At 45.0% G+C, this 18965-nt stretch overlaps 1 protein-coding gene across 1 annotated transcript in view; it reads left to right on the forward strand.

Moving 5' to 3' along the window:
* The window catches only part of LOC126548504 (uncharacterized), a 358451-nt gene that overhangs the window by 283331 nt on the left and 56155 nt on the right, over positions 1-18965 (forward strand). Inside the window, exons 2-3 of the mRNA XM_050196720.3 lie at positions 6100-6480; positions 7973-8192. Coding sequence (XP_050052677.1) covers positions 6100-6480; positions 7973-8192 — 601 coding nt within the window. The remainder of the gene's footprint in view (positions 1-6099; positions 6481-7972; positions 8193-18965) is intronic.

An 18965-nucleotide genomic window follows, 5' to 3' on the forward strand; every position in this document is an offset into this window, starting at 1 on the left:
CTTATTTTGCAGCTTTTCCCTTCCTCGTCTGGGCAAACGCGAAACCGTCGCACGTGGAAGCTACGTCGATTCAGCGACTGTTCCTAGCAGCCACAAGTAGTCCGCAAGCGCTGTCAAACGCCGGCGGACTACTTGGAGCGGTAACACATGTGCAGAAGCTCCGCCCTTGTAGCTTTCTCTTCACTGCCACAGAAAGTTGTCCGCGAGTATAGCAATTGTAAAAAAACGTGGCCCGGGCAGCCGCGCGCCCCCGGCCGGGCCGCTGTACCCTGAAAGCCATCTGCAACAGGTACAGAGTCCGCGCTGCGCTGTGTTTTCGAGGCTTTGTTCGCGTTGATGTGAGCGGCAGCCCGAAGGTCAATTCGCTGCTGCCTCCGCGTTTTTCTCAGTGCAGCGTTTTGACAGCGAGTTTCCGCGGTCATCGAGTGAGATGTGCTCATGTTTGCTTGTGCGTGCGTGACATCCTGCTTGTTAATTTAGTTGGTATGCCTATGTTTACAAGTTTATACGGCCGGTAAAACTACTATCCTTACTTCGTATAGCTGACCAGTAATTTGCTTTCGCAATCGATGCTTCACTCTTTAGGCGAAACTGCGATTTTCTTGTTTCTTTGTTAGAAAGTGCCGTGATGTTCCTTTCATTCTTCCCCTATGAACGAATTCCAGTTCCGTTTTGTCCATGAGTTTGCTAACGAGTCCGCAGCTCAGTTGGCACGTATTTTTTACATGCAGGGCTTACATCACAGCTGGCTATATCTGCTTTCCTCTCTTCCTGCACTGTCGTAGCTTTGAAGTGTTCGGCTCACGAGACTACGAGGCGCCAGTAGTGTGATTCCATTGCTAACTATACGAGAGCTGAATTATAGTCCAAAAAGTTGCTGTGTAAGTCGCCTTCAAGCTCTAGGCTGGCTTCTAATTTGAGTAAGGTACTCCGTGCATGCATGGTGACTGGACTTGCACCATTGTATGTTCTTCCTTTTTTTATGTTTAAGAGCTAAAACCGACACCCGCAATGGTTGCTCAGTGGCTAGGGTGTTGGGCTGCTTAGCACGAGGTCGCGGGATCGAATCCGCCACGGCGGCCGCATTTCGATGGGGGCGAAATGCGAAAACACCCGTGTACTTAGATTTAGGTGCACGTTAAAGAACCCCAGGTGATCAAAATTTCCGGAGTCCCCCACTACGGCGTGCCTCATAATCAGAAAGTGGTTTTGGCACGTAAAACCCCATAATTTTGATTTAAAACCGACGGTGTCGTGTACATGCAACCAGTGTCCGTTACGCACGCAACCGTGGCGCTCGAAACGGCGGCGTCCACTCCAGACGCATGTCACACGCCCTCCCTTCCGTGCAGGCGCGATTATCGGAAGCAAGGATGCCGCGTATGCGCAACGCAAGGATAGAGCTCACGCTTTTGTGCGGCGCGGGGCAGCGAGTGATGACTGCGCTGCCCGCGGGCGAGGGGCTCCCGCCCGCGGCAGCCTTTCGGTCAACAGCAGCGCGATGCGCGCCGACTGCGCACCGGACGACGACGAGTTGCCCTTCTTTCACCATTTCGTTATTCTTTCCATCTTCCGCGCGCTCGACACCAGAGATGCGGCAGGCATTCCTCCGCAATATTGCCGCGGTGTATCGACCGCGATGAAAGTGTCGCCAGCCTATAGTCCGTCCTGTCCACAAAATGCCTTTGTTCATATAATAAAAGAAATGGAACGAATATGCTGGGATAGAGAAATATTAACTGCAGAAAAAGTTTCAGACCGACCGACCGACCCAACACCGACCGGACTCGACCGACTGAACAACTGCAAAGTCACGGAGCAAGTTATTATGAATTGCCGATTAGGCCACATTTCTCCTGTCAGGTTCAATATTTATTTGCACTTTCAGACGACCTTTCTTTTACCCGCTGCGGTGGTTCAGTGGCTGTGGCGTTCAGTTGCTCAGCACGAGGCCGCTGGCTCGATTTTCAGCCCCGGCAGCCGCATTTGAATGGGGGCGGAATGCATGAGTGCTCGTGTACCGTGCTTTGGGTGCACGTTAAAGAACCCCAGCTAGTCAAAATTAATTCGGAGCCTTCCACTGCGGTGCGCCTCATAATCCACTGTGCAGCTTCGGGACGTTAGCTGCTAGAATATAACTGAACCACTTTCCTCATGCAGGCAGTGCATGATGGAATCCCTCGTGCAAGTCTCGGGATTGCAACGACGCCATATTACATATCCTCATCGATACGGCCCTTCTTTGACGACGAAAGACAGACTTAGTGTGCTGCTTTAAGCCGACTGAATGATAGATTGTTCGCAGAAAAAAATATATATGTGGGTACCATGGACTCGACTGTCATCGGCACTCCTTAGATGTGACTGGCCTCGTCGACCGCGATAGCTGGTGCTCAATTGCTTTCCTTTTCGCTCCCTTTTTTCCTTGTCATCTCGCTCACTCCTCCCCAAGTGCAGGGTAGGAAACCAGGTACTGTGTGGTTAACCTCCATGCCCTTCTATTTTCTCTCTCTCTTTGTTCCTCGTGTGGCTATTACAAAATATATTCTCTGTCATATCATATCTGTAACTATGTACAATCGTATTTGCTGCTTTATCTGAACACATTCTACTGCAACTCTCCTCCGGTTCACTAAGGTGCAACTGTTAATTGTGGAGGCCAGGAGACCATCGACTCGATATGACGTTCAGCGACTCTATCTCCAAATCGCCTTAAACTGGCTAGTCTCAAAGAAAGTTTTCAGAGGTGAAGCTTCTATAGGCCCAAAGGTGACATTCACCGCTGGCGCAAAGAGCTATTTGCGCGCTTGCGCAGTTTGATTGAAGGGCGCCGGCCTGAGAACCGCCTTTCGAGGTGGTTCTGTACACTTTTGTACGCGCAGGGTTCACTGCCTCAAAGTTTTCATCTTCCTATCACCTTCTCCCTTCCCTGCAGTGAAGGGTAGCAAACTAAACTTTCATCCACTTGCATCTTTACCTGTTTTAGTTCCTCTCTCTCCTTCTGCACGTGTGCTTCAACACTGGTGCACGTCAACATGTCAATCAGTGCAGGATTGTGTTTACGCTGCCGCCACATCCACCTTTCAGGAGGTTTAACGATGAAAAAGCGTTGGAATTTTTCCTAGTTAGCGATGGTTATCGTTGATTCTTCGTTATCTATGGTTCGTCGTTTCTTTTTGCTGTAATCACTTTGCTATGTTATAAAGGTACTACATCTTGTAGTAAGTTGAATAATTTGATCGATTAGTTGTTTACTAATTAATCAATCAATAAAATCATTGATTGATTGATTGATTGATTGATTGATTGATTGATTGATTGATTGATTGATTGATTGATTGATTGATTGATTGATTGATTGATTGATTGATTGATTGCGTTGTGTTGTGGTTTGTCGCGCTCAATATTAAGGCCACCTTTGTCGGGATGGGCCACCACGCACGCCCAGGTTTGCTCCTAGGATGAAGTTCATGCGCCATGAACTCGGCCGGGTGGCAAAAGAAGAAGCCCCGTTTTATTCTCGCGTCGTCTTATATACACTTCCGAGCACAACATCACGTGATCATATCGTGAATTGCCTTGTATACACCATAGAGTTTCCTACAAAAATTACTAGAGGGAACTCCGGCGCTGCAGTCGTCGTACCATGGGAATGATGGGAAGTACATGGATTTGTCTGATCTGCGTGCTTGTGGATTCAGACGTTCTTGTGGCTTTGTGTATTACGCTATATAAATCTTATTATCGTATATTTCAGCGCAATCTATATTCTTCGAAGTGCAGAAGACGCCGGGAACGCGTACAATTGCTATTAATCGCAACGATTGAGTTTGTCCAGGTGGCCAAATGCAAACGTGCCAAGCGTCTCAAGGCACTGCCATGCCCGCGATAAATTCATAAGGGCGTTTTATTCGCTTGTCGATACATGCATCCGTGGCTTAATGGCTTCAATATCAGGCTTCTGTGCTAGAGTCCTTGTGTTTGAATCCTGCCGTCGGGCAATATTAATGATGTTTATTTAATTACTTATTACGCAATACACTGTTGAAAATGACGAGTTTCCAAATTCACAAAGCCGTTTGAAGCCAAAAGGACGAAGTTTAGGCAAATCCATGTACTTCCCATAATTCCCATGCTGGGACAACCGCTGCCATTGCAGCTCCCGTAGACACTAGCGCCAGAGTTCCCTCTAGTAATTTTTCTAGGAAACTCTATGGTATACACATCCAAGCACAAAATAGCATGATCAATGAAAGACGTAGCTGTCGCCGTTCGCGGTGTCTCTCACGTGGCTTGGCGCATGAAATATGAAAGAGGAATCTCAACGGAGCCTCTTTCACTCATATAGGTCAAGAGTCAATATTTACCTACTGTCAAAAAAAAAAACAGAAAAGAACACGGGTCCTGGTCCAGTATAGCGTAACAATTACTTCCGCTTGACTCTGTTTTTTATCATCCACCGCTTATAATCGATCAATCTTTTATTCTTTATTGACACTAATAAATGAGGATACATTCGCACAGAGATCGTGTCGCGGCTACACCTTTTCCTATGAGAAACATGGAAATGCATCGCAAGTCAAATAGCTTCACAAAGTTAAAGGAAACGCATTATAAAATGCCTAGATAAGCCCTCGAACCATAATACTTCCCACCTGAGAAATAGAGCAGTACAGGTGCACTGCAGATCCTTCCTTGTGATAACGTAGTTTGAATGCTGCTCGTAACACTGACGAATTGCGAAGAGGAAAATAACTGTAATTCAATCATTACATTATTTCGTCCTTTTTTCAATAAATATGGCTTATGCAGTATGACGCGTGCCCAGAAGCAGTGAGCACAAGAAGCGTACATCAAAAATTTCAACAATACTCCCAACAGTCGCAAAAACAACCAGTGTGACGTCAGTATGAATTGTGGGAGAGGTGGGTTGGCAGTATTGACTCTTTCCGCTGCGAGCATGGATGTCATTGCATTTGGCTCTGAAGTGACTTCCACAGTTCAGTATCCAAAGTATGCAGATACGCCTAGCGAAGGGACAAGCAGCATATAGGGACGCGAAACGATGACATCGAGGTTTAGGGAGTGCGCCTTAGAAGTGCATTGGGCGAAACTTCCCGCATAAGTAGAGGAGAGACTGCCGCTGCCTATGTCTTATCGTGTACCAACAAATCGCGGCGGCAGTAGTATAGAAGGAATGGCAGCAGTGTCGAGACTCGCATAGCTGCATACTCCTGGAGATAGGGCGTGGCTGGCTGACACCCCTAGTTTCGTGGGTGGCACTCTGTTATACCTTGAGGAGGTGCTAGCTTGGTGAAAGCATTATGGCGCTCGCTCAGCCTGTTTCCTAACCTGTGTGTTTACCAGATTGCGCAAATGCAATAATTGTAAGTGGAAGTTAAACAGGGCCTGTATGATGTGAGGGTCTTTCGCGCCCGATTCTATTCCTCGCTTATTATCCGCCGTTGAAGGCCCACTGATTACTGGCCGGAGCGCTGCTCGTACCACTGAGGATGCGCGAGAAGGAATAGCATTGGAATGAAATCCTTACGTTATCACGGCTCACCCACCTTCTAAAGGCCGAGTCCATTTGCATGGCATCACACGCATGTGCTATGGAGTCGCGAAAGGTTGCAATCAATGACATGCTATTTCTATTTAATAAAATGGCATCTAAGTAGACGTACGTCTCGGATCGCAAGAATTGAACTGGAGTCGACACATTGCAGATACAGTGTGACGCAGAGGCTCAAAAAAGTCAAAGTTTTTCATCGGCCTTTGCTACAACCTCTCTCGCGGCCACACCTGTTTGGCGCCTGTTATCAGTTTCTGATAACTGTGAACGGCTTTGCGAACTCTGGCCATCGTTTTTAACACCAATCGTTATCACCCACAACTGCACGTTCCTGAAAGGAGAGGTGACCCGCATAATCTGAATTTATTTCTCGAAGACCCCATTCTGGGGGGGGGGGGGGGGGGGGCACACTCTCAGCTCGCTCGCTAACCACTAACACAGTGTTCAGAGAACGTGTCGTGAAACACCTAAAACGACTCGCTTTTCTCGTGGCCTCCACTGACAGGCGCTTTTGCTGGACGCAGGCGTGGCACAAGCGATTCCTGGTGCTCAAAGACGAGACGAGCGAGCGGGGCCCACTGCTGGAGATGTACACGAGCCAGGAGGAGGCCCTGCTGCAGTGCACGGCGCCAGCGTGCAGCAGCGGTGGCAGCGCGGCGCGCGCGTCACCTGCGGCCGCGCCCGCCTGCTGCCGACTCTGCTTCGACCTGGCGCAGACCGTGCACGTGGGCTTCACCTCGGACTCGAAGCGATTCCCCAACGCGCTGGTGCTCGTGTGTCAAGGCCGGTCACCGCTGGTGCTGGCCGCGCAGGACGAGCTCGGCTCGCGCTCATGGCTGCTCGCTCTGGGACTCATCGCCCACAAGGCCTCTTCGCAGCATGGGTGGAGGTTTATGTGCCGAAAGGTGAGGATTCGGCCCAGTTTCCATGGCTGTTGCTGCCCGCTTAACGTTTGCAAATTAGGAACATACACCATCGAAGAAAGCAAAAGTGAAGACTAAACGAGTTTTCAATCAACGAACTACTGTCAGCTCATGAGTTCGAAAGTGCAATATTATAGTACACCGAGTAGCTTTCCATTCAAGCAGCACTGAGTTGGATGGGGCGTCTTTGTTGCCTTAAATGCGCTTTTTGATGTGTGTCGTATTGCAGGCACGCCACCGTGTAACTTTAGTCACGCACATTGTCATGAGTTTAATGATTTAACACCTGCCTGAATAAAGAAGCACGTCAACATTTTGTTTTCATTGCTCGGCAAAAATGTTCCCAAACAATATCATATGCGCAACATGCTGTCACCTGATTAATTCACCCATTAAATACTCTTTAGGCGTCAGTATCCTAAGTAGAGTTTTCTTTTTCATTTTGTATAACTGCTGAGGTAATTACATGCGGCTAAAGCCTTTTACACTGCCCTTCGCAGTTACTGGGTGAGCTCCAGATTTATTTTATGACAAGACAGAATGGGTCTACTGCTTTCGCAACAACTCGTCTGGTGGACGATGACCAATATGCAGCGAAAGAGAGAGGGAGGAAGGGAGAGAGAAACAAAGCGATCACAGTCAAGAAGGATACTTGAAATAAAACTGAAATATCTTTCAGCTCTCCAACGGAGTGCTTGTTCACATTAAGATTTGCTTGGTTATTTACGTATTTTATGGTTAGGTCCTAAAAGTAAAGCAGGAGCGCCTACAGTTGGCAGGTTCACCCTACTGCAGATCAAAACTTGCGCAGCCGTTCCAGATAAAATGTCCGCATTGTGGCCCATGTTCACAATAAACTCTTACGCTATAGGATTGGTCGGAAGGGCAAATGCCAGCCAATGTTCATGCTGGACATATCATTCGCAAAGGCGTCGAGCTAATGGCAAATAGCACTTAGGAGCAGAAAGATTCGTGAATATGGCTCCCATTTCTTTTCAGCTAGTATTATGTACGTCTACTCGCAGTAGATTTCGCGTCCTGTAGGTATGGTGTCTGGCGATACGAGTTGTTGAATGTGTTTCCTTTTAAGTCATAATGTATTGCTTCGGCCTTATACCAAAGTTCTATTGTCCAACTTGAATAGCCAACAGATGTAATGACGTAACTTCACTTCCTTTGATGCCAATTTCAGTGGACGCACTTTCCCTTGCCTTGCATGAACACACGATGGCGAGAAACCATCTCTTTTGTTAAGACAAAGTGACACTGTACGGCTTCCCCGCTAAGCGCAGCGCACCTGCGCCGCATACAGTAAGGCGAGATGCGTTTAGCACAGCTGGAGAAGTGATCATATCTGGACAGAGGCCTCGGTTACGTGTCTCTTGTAGCGTCTGAACTGATTCGATTCCAGTTGCTCGCTTCGTTCTCCGTTTTTCTCTAAGTACGTATCTCATGGGGCTCTTAACGGTGCCAGGCGTCCGAGCAAGCGGCGGCCATGGCCAATTGTGCGGCGTTCAGCAGCAGCGTGGAGAACAGCGCGTCCGGCGCCGGGAGCACCGACCTGGGCTCCTGCCGCACTCGCACGGCCCGGGGCAGCGGCGGCAGCAGTGGCGCCTGCGAGGGCGACTCAGCCGAATCCCTCGACGGTGTGCTCATCCCGCCGCCGCTGGAGTACGGCGATGGCTGCCTAGACAGTGAGTACACGATGCCGTGTGAGAAAACAACCAACCAGCGCAAGCACAGCCAACAGTTGGAACTGTTGTGTGTCGTGTAACGAAAAGTGGCCGAACATATCTACGGTAGGTTGTCGCAACAGCCAGCGATTACTGTTTCCGATTTGTGGTGACATCACAGTTTATTTAGCATGGAAAACTGTATGTAGTGCTGCTTATTTAGACGAGCCAAAAGGGTTCCAGGGAGTTTGTTGCCCGACGCTCTTTTTATGTCTCCAGTGAACTCCTGCGAATGTTGGTAAAGAAACGGTCGACCCATTTCGCAATTTGACCAGGCGTTCAAGTATTTATATCACAGTGGCCGGTGGTACCAAGAAAGTATGTTTCTCACATCTTGCGAAATATTTTTTAGGTAGCTTTGCTTTCTGTGTTGCTATTGTAGAATCAGTAAGCCTGCGTGGTTAATGGGGTTTATGGTGTATTGATCTAGCTTAAAATGAGATAGGCACTGTGGAAATCGATCAGCAACTTTCAAAACTGGCGTTATCTACACCCGACGTCGGGAACATAGCTCATAGGCATTTGTGCGTGCATGTGCGCGCGCGTGCGCCTGTTTGTGTGCGTGCGTGCGTGCGTGTGTGTGTGTGTGTGTGTGTGTGTGTGTGTGTGTGTGTATGTGCGTGCGTGCGTGCGTGCGTGCGTGTGTGTGTGTGTGTGTGTGTGCGTGTGTGTGTGTGTGTGTGTGTGTGTGTGTGTGTGTGTGTGTGTGTTTGTGTGTGCGTGTGGACGCTAGAAATAATGTTACTATATTTTTATTTCATCTTCACTTGAAACATAATCATTTTCGGCAGTAAATTAGGAGAACAGGAATAACTGGAACAGTCTACAAGCGGTAACTCCTCCTTGAACACAAACAAATACAAGAAGATATAGCTCACTTATTGAATACAAAACGGTTCCGGTAGAGGTTTACTTTATATTATCTTTGCGGCCGTATGCTGAGCAGATGTACTTTCCTTTTCGATTTTAGATTTGGCGACAAGTCATATACAGTTACAAAGGCTTTGCAGTGAGGACTCCAACAACCATATTTTATTAAAGTATTTGTGTGTTTGTGTATATGTGCGTGCGCGCGCGCCAGCGTGAATGGATAGGAACATAACTCCCGAAATTCGCATAACATGCAGCATTCCCAGAGAATACGTGGCAAAACAATTAACGTTTAAGATATATGTAGGTGATTGCGCGACATGTAGCCTGAGTCTGGAAAAGGTGACAAAGAAGACGTTTAGCTCTTGCGCACTACCAAGGAGGAGGAGGAGGAGGAGGAGGCGGAGAGGTATCGCTTGCTGCAGGCGTACCTAGCCTTGCAAATTTTGCCGGCAATTGCTACGGCTGAACGCCACCTGTCAAACGCGATATGGTCTGAAACACTTCGCATTCCAGCTACCAACACCAGGTATCAAAAAAAGTTGACACGGAACCCAATACGTTGCCTGTTTTCTAAACCACGACGATCCACATGGTTCACGGCTCACTTTCCAACCCTGTATCACGGAGGAACCTTAGGATGAACAGAAGCACCTCTCTCCTAGAGAGAGAAAATGATAAATGAAAGGTAGGGAGGTTAACCAGGACTGAGCCCGGTTGGCTACCCTACACTGGGGGAAATTTTGTTCCCCCAATGTCCTTGAGGCAACAAAATATCCCATGCATTTGAGTGTGGTACCGTATTGAGCTTGAGTCCATCCATTAATTTCTTGCGTTCTTCTTCAAATTCAAGACACTATAGTATGTAATGTTCAATGAAACCAGGAGCTTGATAATGCTCACGCGACGATGATGGGCCAAATCCTGTATGACACCGCCAACATGGAGCTCGCGCTGACCCTGTGCGGATGCGATGTAGAAGAGCGGCATCAGTTGGGTTAAGTCCTCTAATCACACAAGGTTGACGAGGTGGAGACTACAACCACATCAATATGGCCTCCTTCATGTCTCTTTTTGCGTCGTTGGGGGCCTTCTTCGTGGGCTTGAAATCGCAACGCTTTGCGCGCCAGACTGTCAGCGGCCTCTTTGCCTGCTACGCTGATATGTGAAGGTACCCACTGGAACACGATGGTAAATCCGACCATCTGTAATTCTCTGATTCTGTAATTTTGCAGCGCTTAAGTCCGCGTTTGCGAGCTTAGTCTCGGGCTTGAACGCGCTCAACACTCTCGTGGAAGAGATCATGACGGGAAATGCCACCCTTGTCACGGCTAACAAGGCCATAACAAAGCAAAATAAGGTCCTAACAAAGCGTGTAACTGAGTTAGACCAACACTCACGATCTAAAAACATTGAACTGAACTGTGAACTGTGAACTGTGTACACAAGGAGAGAACTGTAATGCCTTCGGAAAAGCGATAGCTACAAGTGTACATTGCGTTGTCACAGACTCTGTACATTGACATTGTTCATAATGAACCAGCCAAGGCTGGCGACCATAAGAATATCATTGCCTAGTTTTGTTCGCGCGAAAAGGAACAAGATTTTCTCAGCAAAACGTGTGCGGCATCGGCTTAACACGAGGGATTTCAGATTCACTGGACCTCGAAATAATGCTGTCTTTGCGAATGACCATTTGAACCTTGAAAACAATAGGTTTTTCGCCAGAACATTCTCACTCAAAAAATAGAAGAAATGGCAATACCTGTGGACTGCCAATTGTTAGATCAAGGCGAGGCAAACCAGTGAAAGCTGGGCTTTCCGTATATCGACGGTAGCCGATCTCGGAATTTTCCTATAGTTGACATGGCTTTTCCTCGCGGCAGCCGAGAAAAGAATGCTGTCATGGCTTCATATTTTTCTTCAGAAAATCTTACACCTTTTTTTCAAGTTCCCTGTTTGTCAGGACTCCATTTCAATGCTCGAAGCATTAAAAAGCATTATGATGAAATAGAATAATTTTTTATTTCACTCGGTCATCATTTTTCCTTCATTTGTCTGTCCGAAACATGGCTATCATCGGAAAAAGTTATTTTGTTTCCCATTGTATGTTTCGGAAGACTCTCACAAATTATCTTCAAATCATGGGGGTGTAGCCATATACATCTCGTCATTCCTTGAATATAGGCTCAGGAATGATCTAGTCGTTTTTGTTACTAACTGCGAATCCATTTGGTTAGAAGTGTTGATTTCATCTTCTCAACCAAAAGACGTTATTCTTGGCTGCATCTACCGTTCGCCATCACCGTCAGCTTCAGACTTTTGCGCTGAACATTCCCCTTAATACTCTTGCGCTTTAAAATAAAAATCTTATAGTTGTCGGCGATATCAACATAAACATTCTTGACGCCTCTGATCCACATTACGGTGAGTATACTAACTGTTTTCAGGGATATGGATATGAGTCGCTCGTAAGACTACCCACCCGATGCATTCTTGGATCTTCTAACACCCTTATCGACCACATGTTTTCTGATTTTGTTACATCTGACGACTACCGTGTTCTTGAACTAAATGTTACTGAACATTATCTGATTTTTTTCCGCGTTCAGCATGACTCGCCGAATGTTGTTCGCTCGTTTAAAAAAAAACAATACTTAACAAACAAGAGTTCATCGGCTGGATCACTCAAATAGAATGGTCCTCCTTAACAAATAAGACAGACGCTAATATCGCATTCGGAGAGTTTTCAGCCCGAATTTGTCGGTGTAAAGGTGAGTCTTCTAGAGAAGTAAAATGTCACAGGAACTTCGCGGGTAATCACAGCCCATGGCTACTAACAGTTTACTAAAATGCATGTGCAGAAAGGAAAATTTGTGCAAAAAAAGTAAATGTCCGTTTAACGAAAGAGGAGGGGAATAAGGAAGGCAGGGATGTTAACCAGTCAAGAGTCCGGTTGGCTACCCTACGCTGGGGGATGGGAGTAGGAGAAGAGAAGGGAATGTCCGGTTAAAACACGATGAAAATCATAGTACATATACGGAAACACACTTAACAAATATTAAAGGAAGCTAAAGGAAACTACTATGAATGTAAATTTTTTAATGCTGTTAATGACTTCAAATAGCAATGGAAGATAATGAATTCTGTTTTGAATAAGAACAACAACGAGCCGAGCATTAGTGAAATAAATTATTCCGGTTATTGCTCACTAATCCCTTAGAAATCGCTAACGTGTTCTATGAATTCTTTTGCAGCAATACATACACATATAATCATGCTGTCCCTCCTTGAGGATCATTTCAACGTTGTTCACAATGTTTTTACCTTTTTTGCTACAGGCCCGAATGAAGTCCTAAACATGATGAATCACCTAAACGTATCCAGTGCAGATGTTGATGAGCTTAATTCAGCAAACGTAAAAATGATCGGCATTTTTATATCTGGCCCTCTTTCACATATAGATCTCATATCAACTCATATCATATCATATCAATCAACTAAAAAAGTCAAGAGTAATCGCGATACATAAAAAAGGGGGACAGAACCAGTCCTTCAAACTGTGGTCCAATCTCCATCCTGCCTTTTTTCAGTAAGGTGACAGAAAAATGCGTAGAAAAACGGTTAAATAAATATATATCTAAATGGAATATATTGTCACCTAAACAATGCGGTTTTAAAGCCGGCTTTTTTACTAAACTTGCACTCGTATCTTTTACTGACAAAATTAAACAGGCCACCGATAAAGGTGACTATGCTGGGACTGTATTTATTAATCTAATTTAAGCGTTTGACACAATTCTTTTGATAATTCTTTTTGATAAACCTAACTCTATCGGCATTGCTGGTCCCACACTAAGCATCTTTAAACGCTATTTAAGTAACAGGCAGCAAGCTGCTTATATTAATCCAGCACTATCAAAATACTTATTCACCCCAGGGGTCGATTCTCGGCCACTACTATTTATTATCTGTATTAATGATCTCCCTAATTATTTCACTCAAGCTTAGTCATTCCTTTATGCAGATGACACGGCTATACTTGCTACTGGCCGGTATCTTGGTTTGCTCACAACTAGACTAAACAGTGACCTAAATAACAGACTTGAATGGTGCCGGTGTAACTCCCTCGAAATTAACCCGTCCAAAACCACATTCATGATTTTTCATTCTGTCCATAAAAGTCTCTCATATGCTCCGTACTCCGCAGTAACCATTAAATGTCACTCTATTTACATAGCTAATCAGTGCTCATTTCGCGGCGTCACACTAGACTCTCATTTTATGAACGAGAAGAAAGGGGGTTTACCGAGGGGCCCGATTTTTATTAATCATATCATGATATTAACTATATCGTTAATCATATCATGATATTAACCATATCATTAATCATATCATGATATTAATCATATAATGGCAAGTTGCTTTTCCCCACCTGCGGCAAGTTGTTTTTTTTCATTCACTTTTATTGCCACTAATTTATCATGTCTTTAATTCAATAAGTAAGTACAAGTAATTTCCCCTATGTTGTCCTTGGCGTCTTTGTTTGTTGGCTTCTCGTGATAGACTTTAATTTAAAGCACACAGCTCACATCAATAACTTGCTGCGTAAAACAGCTCATGGAATAAGAATAATGCTAAAAACGTGACATTGTTTTACTACCTCAACATTGCTAACGCTTTATTTTGCTTTTACTCACAGTAATTTTACCTATACTGTATTGCGACATGGGATAGCACATATTCTACACATATAACCCCATTACAACACATCCAAAATCAAGCAGTCAGGATTCTCACCTTCAGTTCATTTCGTTACAGTGCCTCTTAACTGCTTCGCAGTTACCGAATACTAACAATTGCTCAACTGCACAAATTTCATCTTGTAATCATTTTGCATCGATCTCTTATAACCTCTTGCCAGGTAACATACTAAGTCAAAGTTTTTAACGATAATACGAGCAGATTTGCTCTCGATCATAATTTGCGTTTACATTTAATTCGAACTAACTACGGCAGACAAACAATCCACTTTAGTTGCATATAATTTCGGAATCGCCTCCCGACTCACACAAACAAACCACTTCGTTATCTCACTTTAAAAGGGAAGTTCTTTCTTTTTTAATAGATGGTTGGTTGCTTTCTTCTCGCTTATCTCGCACAAACGCGTACGCACTAAATTCTGAGTTATATTTGTATAACATATTAGACATTACTGATACTCTGTATGACCTTTTAATTTCTTTAAATATGCTTTCTAAATGGTTCTGTGATATTTATGTTTTGATGTATTGTTCTTGTTCTATCAGCATAATGTCTAATATTCTTTGGTATGTTAGAGCAAGATTGCACAAAATCATTGATATATATTTGTATTTATGGAATAGGTAGTATTTTTGTTTCTTTTTTCTATTTTCTGCTTCTACTATTTTGTGTATCTCACTCGTATTACCCTGCTGTCACTGTTGTTACTAGTTTTATGCACCAACTAACAGGAGGAGCTTCGTGCTCTGGGACCTCCTTCTGTAGCTACATTTACGTAACACATTTTGCATCTGTATTCTGATTCTGATGTTGAACGGCATTTAACACACGCTGAATGGATTTTTATATCGGAAACCCACACAGTAATAGTTGCAACGCAGCTTTGCGGTTTTAAAAGAGAACAACAGGCTGGGGCTGATACCAAGCTGCCAGTGTTTGCGGCTACTCCACCCGTATTGCCTCTGAAGAGTGAAACGTCGCCGCCCTCATTACCATGAACAATGCGAGAAAACCATGACACTTCTTCATGGCTAGATGGATGGATGGATGAATGATTTTCTTGAGGTCCGTCAGCGCGCGCGATGAGCGCGCAGCGGGCCGCTCCCACGTCGGGACAGAGAGGCCATGCCCCTCCGCCGCGTCGCGGGCCCGATGGACAGCCCAGAGCTGTGCTTCAAGGTCCGAGCTGCGTAGAGCTCGGTCCCACTCTTCCTTGGTGGTCCTGGCCCCCGGCGCCAGGGGGTAACTTCAGAGCATGTGAGCAAGGCTAGCTATATCTCTACAAAAGTGACACGCATTGTGAGGGTGCGCGTCCGGAAAGATATTGTGCAGGAAGGCAGGGCATGGGTAGGTGCGCGTCTGAAGCCGCCTGTACGTGCCTTCTTGTGCTTTATTGAGTGCTTTGTGAGGTAGCGGCAGGGTTTCATGGCTAGGAAACGCTTCAAATGTAAACAGCGGTACGAAAACTTAAAGTACAACACTTCCCTATTTAAGTGACACTAGCCCAACCCAGAAAAATATGAACCACTTCTTTATAATTAAAGCGTGTGGAATCAAAACTCGAGCTCGTTTGATTTTTTTTCTTGTAATATTCTGAGAAGCTATTGATTCCATATGGTACCAGACTCAACTTTTTCAAAGATTGCTATTCGGCGTGATTTTGGAGTAGGTTAATTGAGCGCAACGCTTGGTGGAGCAGCACTCATTTGCAGTGGCGCTGTGACCCTCATGTACAACATGAGGGGCGGGTAAGATAGAGTTAAATGAAATGTTAAATGTCCGTGGTCTTGAAATGGTCAAGTTGATATGAAGGATTACATCAGTAAGAACGTCATTAAGCTCTTTTTGACTGCATGCGTAAAATGGCCAGAGCTGATGCTCTCGCTCACAATGAACTTCACTGTGAACCACGAGATACACGGACCACACGCCGCATTAGTTAAGCGTGAGCGTCGTCTTGCCTTCACTCGTGCACAATTACTATTGCTATTTTCATTATTTGGAGTGGAGCGCAAATGTCAGAAGATAGCTGTCGCTGTCTCTTGAAATGACGTACAGAACTTCTGGTTAATTCCTTTTGAGGCTTTGGTAGGACGCGATAGCTTTCAGGCCTCCTGCATGGCACCTGCTTTGTATAAGCACCGCACAAATCATCATCTGTCTGCCTCACAGTTTCTTCCTGCCCTGGCTGCCTATAGTTAAATGTCGATGTCACTGATTGTGCTTTCTTTCCCTAAGAGTCATTCCTTTTGTGCTGTCGTGCATACTAATACATTTGCGAGGCAGTCATCTGCGAAGTCGAGCTACGCTTAAAACCTAATCTGCTGTAGCGAGCCTTAAACAAAATGATGGCAGCGAAGATATCGCAGGTAGACTTACGTAGAAAAAAAAAAGCTTTTCAGGTGCGCCGGAGCCTTCTTTCAGAGAGGCATTTCGTACAAGAGAAAAATTTAGAAGAGGCTGTTCAAATTTACTCGCCATTTAAATTTCCACTCTTAACTTCAAGAACAATTTCTGTATCTGTAGTGTCAATACTGTTCTATACTTCCATTCACTGCTACTGATTCCATCGCTAATTCTAATGCTATGACAAAAAAGGGAGGGCACAAAAAGAAGATGCTAAAAAGAACATACATTTAAACTTAAACAAAACTTAAAACAGTTTTTAGTATGTCTAGCTCTATTTACGTCATTTTTTTTTTCTCGTTCGATTGGAACCTGTAGAGCTAGGAAATTCTTTACAGCATGCTATTTCTTTTCGTTTCTTCGTTCTTCGTCACCCAAAAGGACAGCATAGAGCTACAGACAAGCGTACCGGGCAGGCAACAGGCTCGAGGGGAGGGTTAAACCGCTTAAACGATGAACGTGTTTTTCGACTTCGCTAAGCATGGTGGCACTGTCCTATAACAAAGAAGAACACAAGTGCCTCGCTTCGCAGTCACCAACACGTCAGCAGAGTTCAGGACGAAGATTTATTGTCCCTCGAAAAGTATAGCATAGTGCAGGAGCGCCAAACTCTGGGAGACAGCGGAGGCGGCAAAATAAGAACACCCTGTTGTAACAGTGCAGCTCACAGCTCACGTCGTTTCCACTATAGTTAAGCAAAAAACAATTTTCTGTAAGGCGTAATACTAATGACTCAATGCAAGAAAGACGCTAAAGATATGCACCTTTACCTTTTCCGAAAGACTGAGCAAAACGGCGAAGTATGCTCTGGAGCTAGAAGCCTTTACTAGACGTATGTGTATAGTTGTTGCTACATGCAAAATCGAAGTGTCAAACACCAGTATCAGCACGTGCATATTAACGTGTACACGTGCGCAACTTTTGTAGTTTCGCATGTGTGCGGGTGCTGGTGGGCGACATCGCCTGTTTTCCCCTCATTTCAATGTAAAACGGTGCGTCCTGAAGCGCATGGTTTCCAATAGCTGCATGTGGTATCACCTGCGACTGAGTTTATGGCGTTTTCAGATTGTGGACAAGAGAAGCACGACGTACGCGGTACGCAAAGACAAGCACAGAAGCGTTGACTGTTGGGCCAGTTGGTGCATCGTGTAATGCCATTGAGCGGAAAAAAGGACAGAAAAAAGGACAGAAAGAAGCCATGTGGACAGGACACAGCGTCTGTCCTGTCCACATGGCTGGCTTCTTCCTGCCAATATTTCCTCTCAACGACATTACAAGACAAGTACTTTTCACTAGTGTCTTGTCGCGGCATCGTTTCACCTGCAGGCGTTGTTTTCGCAACTTTCCACCGTCTGAAAGTCGGAAGTGGCTTGCTCACATAAAAGTACTCCGCTTTTTTGTTTGGCAAAAATTAATTTGCTTCCTTCCGCAATCTGAAAAAACAAAAACAAGAAGAGATGGAAGTAGTTTAGAATGGCTGAACGGTCAGTAAATTGGTAAGGATTGATGATAATAAAATGCAGGCGTAAGATTACATGAACTGAGGAGAAGGAGTTGTTAGTTGAAGTAGTAGTAGTAGTAGTAGTAGCAGTATTAGTAGTAGTAATAGTAGTAGTAGTAGTAGTAGTAGTAGTAGTAGTAGTAGTAGTAGTAGTAGTAGTAGTAGTAGTAGTAGTAGTAGAAGTAGTAGTAGTAGTAGCGGTTTATTAAACCAAATGTGCATAGGAAGGTACAAAATTGCCGCTCGCCGCATTGTAACTGTCTAGCTCGAGTGGCTGACACCCGAACGGGGATCAGCGAATGGGAGGGGTTATGGGAGGAGGGTGGCCGTGATGGACCCATCTGGGTCCATCACACAGTCGTACAACAGTATGCAGTGAAGGCATATAGGTGACTATTATTTTACATTGCCAGCAATTTCATCTCGCTCTTGAATCTCGAACAACCATTGCTGCGTACAATGCTAGAAAATGAGCGAATACAGTTGGCGGGCGTGTGTAATTAAATGATTTGGTCTATTAGTTTCTTAATTCAGTAATACACTCCCGCTAGCAGCTCTTTTGCATAAAAACACGTGACACGCAAGGGTGACGCTCATGTGCGATGATATTGTCACATGGAACAAATAATTGTGCTGCTTGGTTCAGCTTCACATTGTTGTCAATTTTTCAAGCAGCAATTGAAGTATCCGTGTTTCACATCATGAGCGAATTTTGGCTCCGTATATTTTAGTTTTAACATGTGGGTTGCACAGTGCATGTACAGCGTAGACAGCGCCTCCTTCTTATTTTCTCCATCAAATTAAGAATTTATACTTCTTTGCTCACGCTAACTTCCAACGAAACCGCGTACTCCCAGAAAGTACCAATACAAGTTAATTAACACGAGGGACGCTCCTTTTTTAACGTGTAAACACTCCGTTAAAGGGAAAAAATTATTGACAGATTAAATTTTTTTCTGCGTTCTGCTTTATTTTCCTGATCCCCTTCACCAACGTTGCAAGGTTTTGCAGCATGAATGCAGCTTTTTGCGCACAAGACGAGGACGAAGGAGAGGAGAGGCTGAGGCACACGAGCGCAGGTCTACAAGATTCTTTTATTTTGAAGCAAGGGACCATATATATATATAGCAGAATCTGTGACACCTCACGTGTGCGCCGCCCGCAGAAAATGCCTATCTCTGCGCAAGAAGGAT

The sequence above is a fragment of the Dermacentor andersoni genome, chromosome 1, assembly GCF_023375885.2.
Source record: "Dermacentor andersoni chromosome 1, qqDerAnde1_hic_scaffold, whole genome shotgun sequence".
Classification (NCBI taxonomy): Eukaryota; Metazoa; Arthropoda; class Arachnida; order Ixodida; family Ixodidae; genus Dermacentor; species Dermacentor andersoni.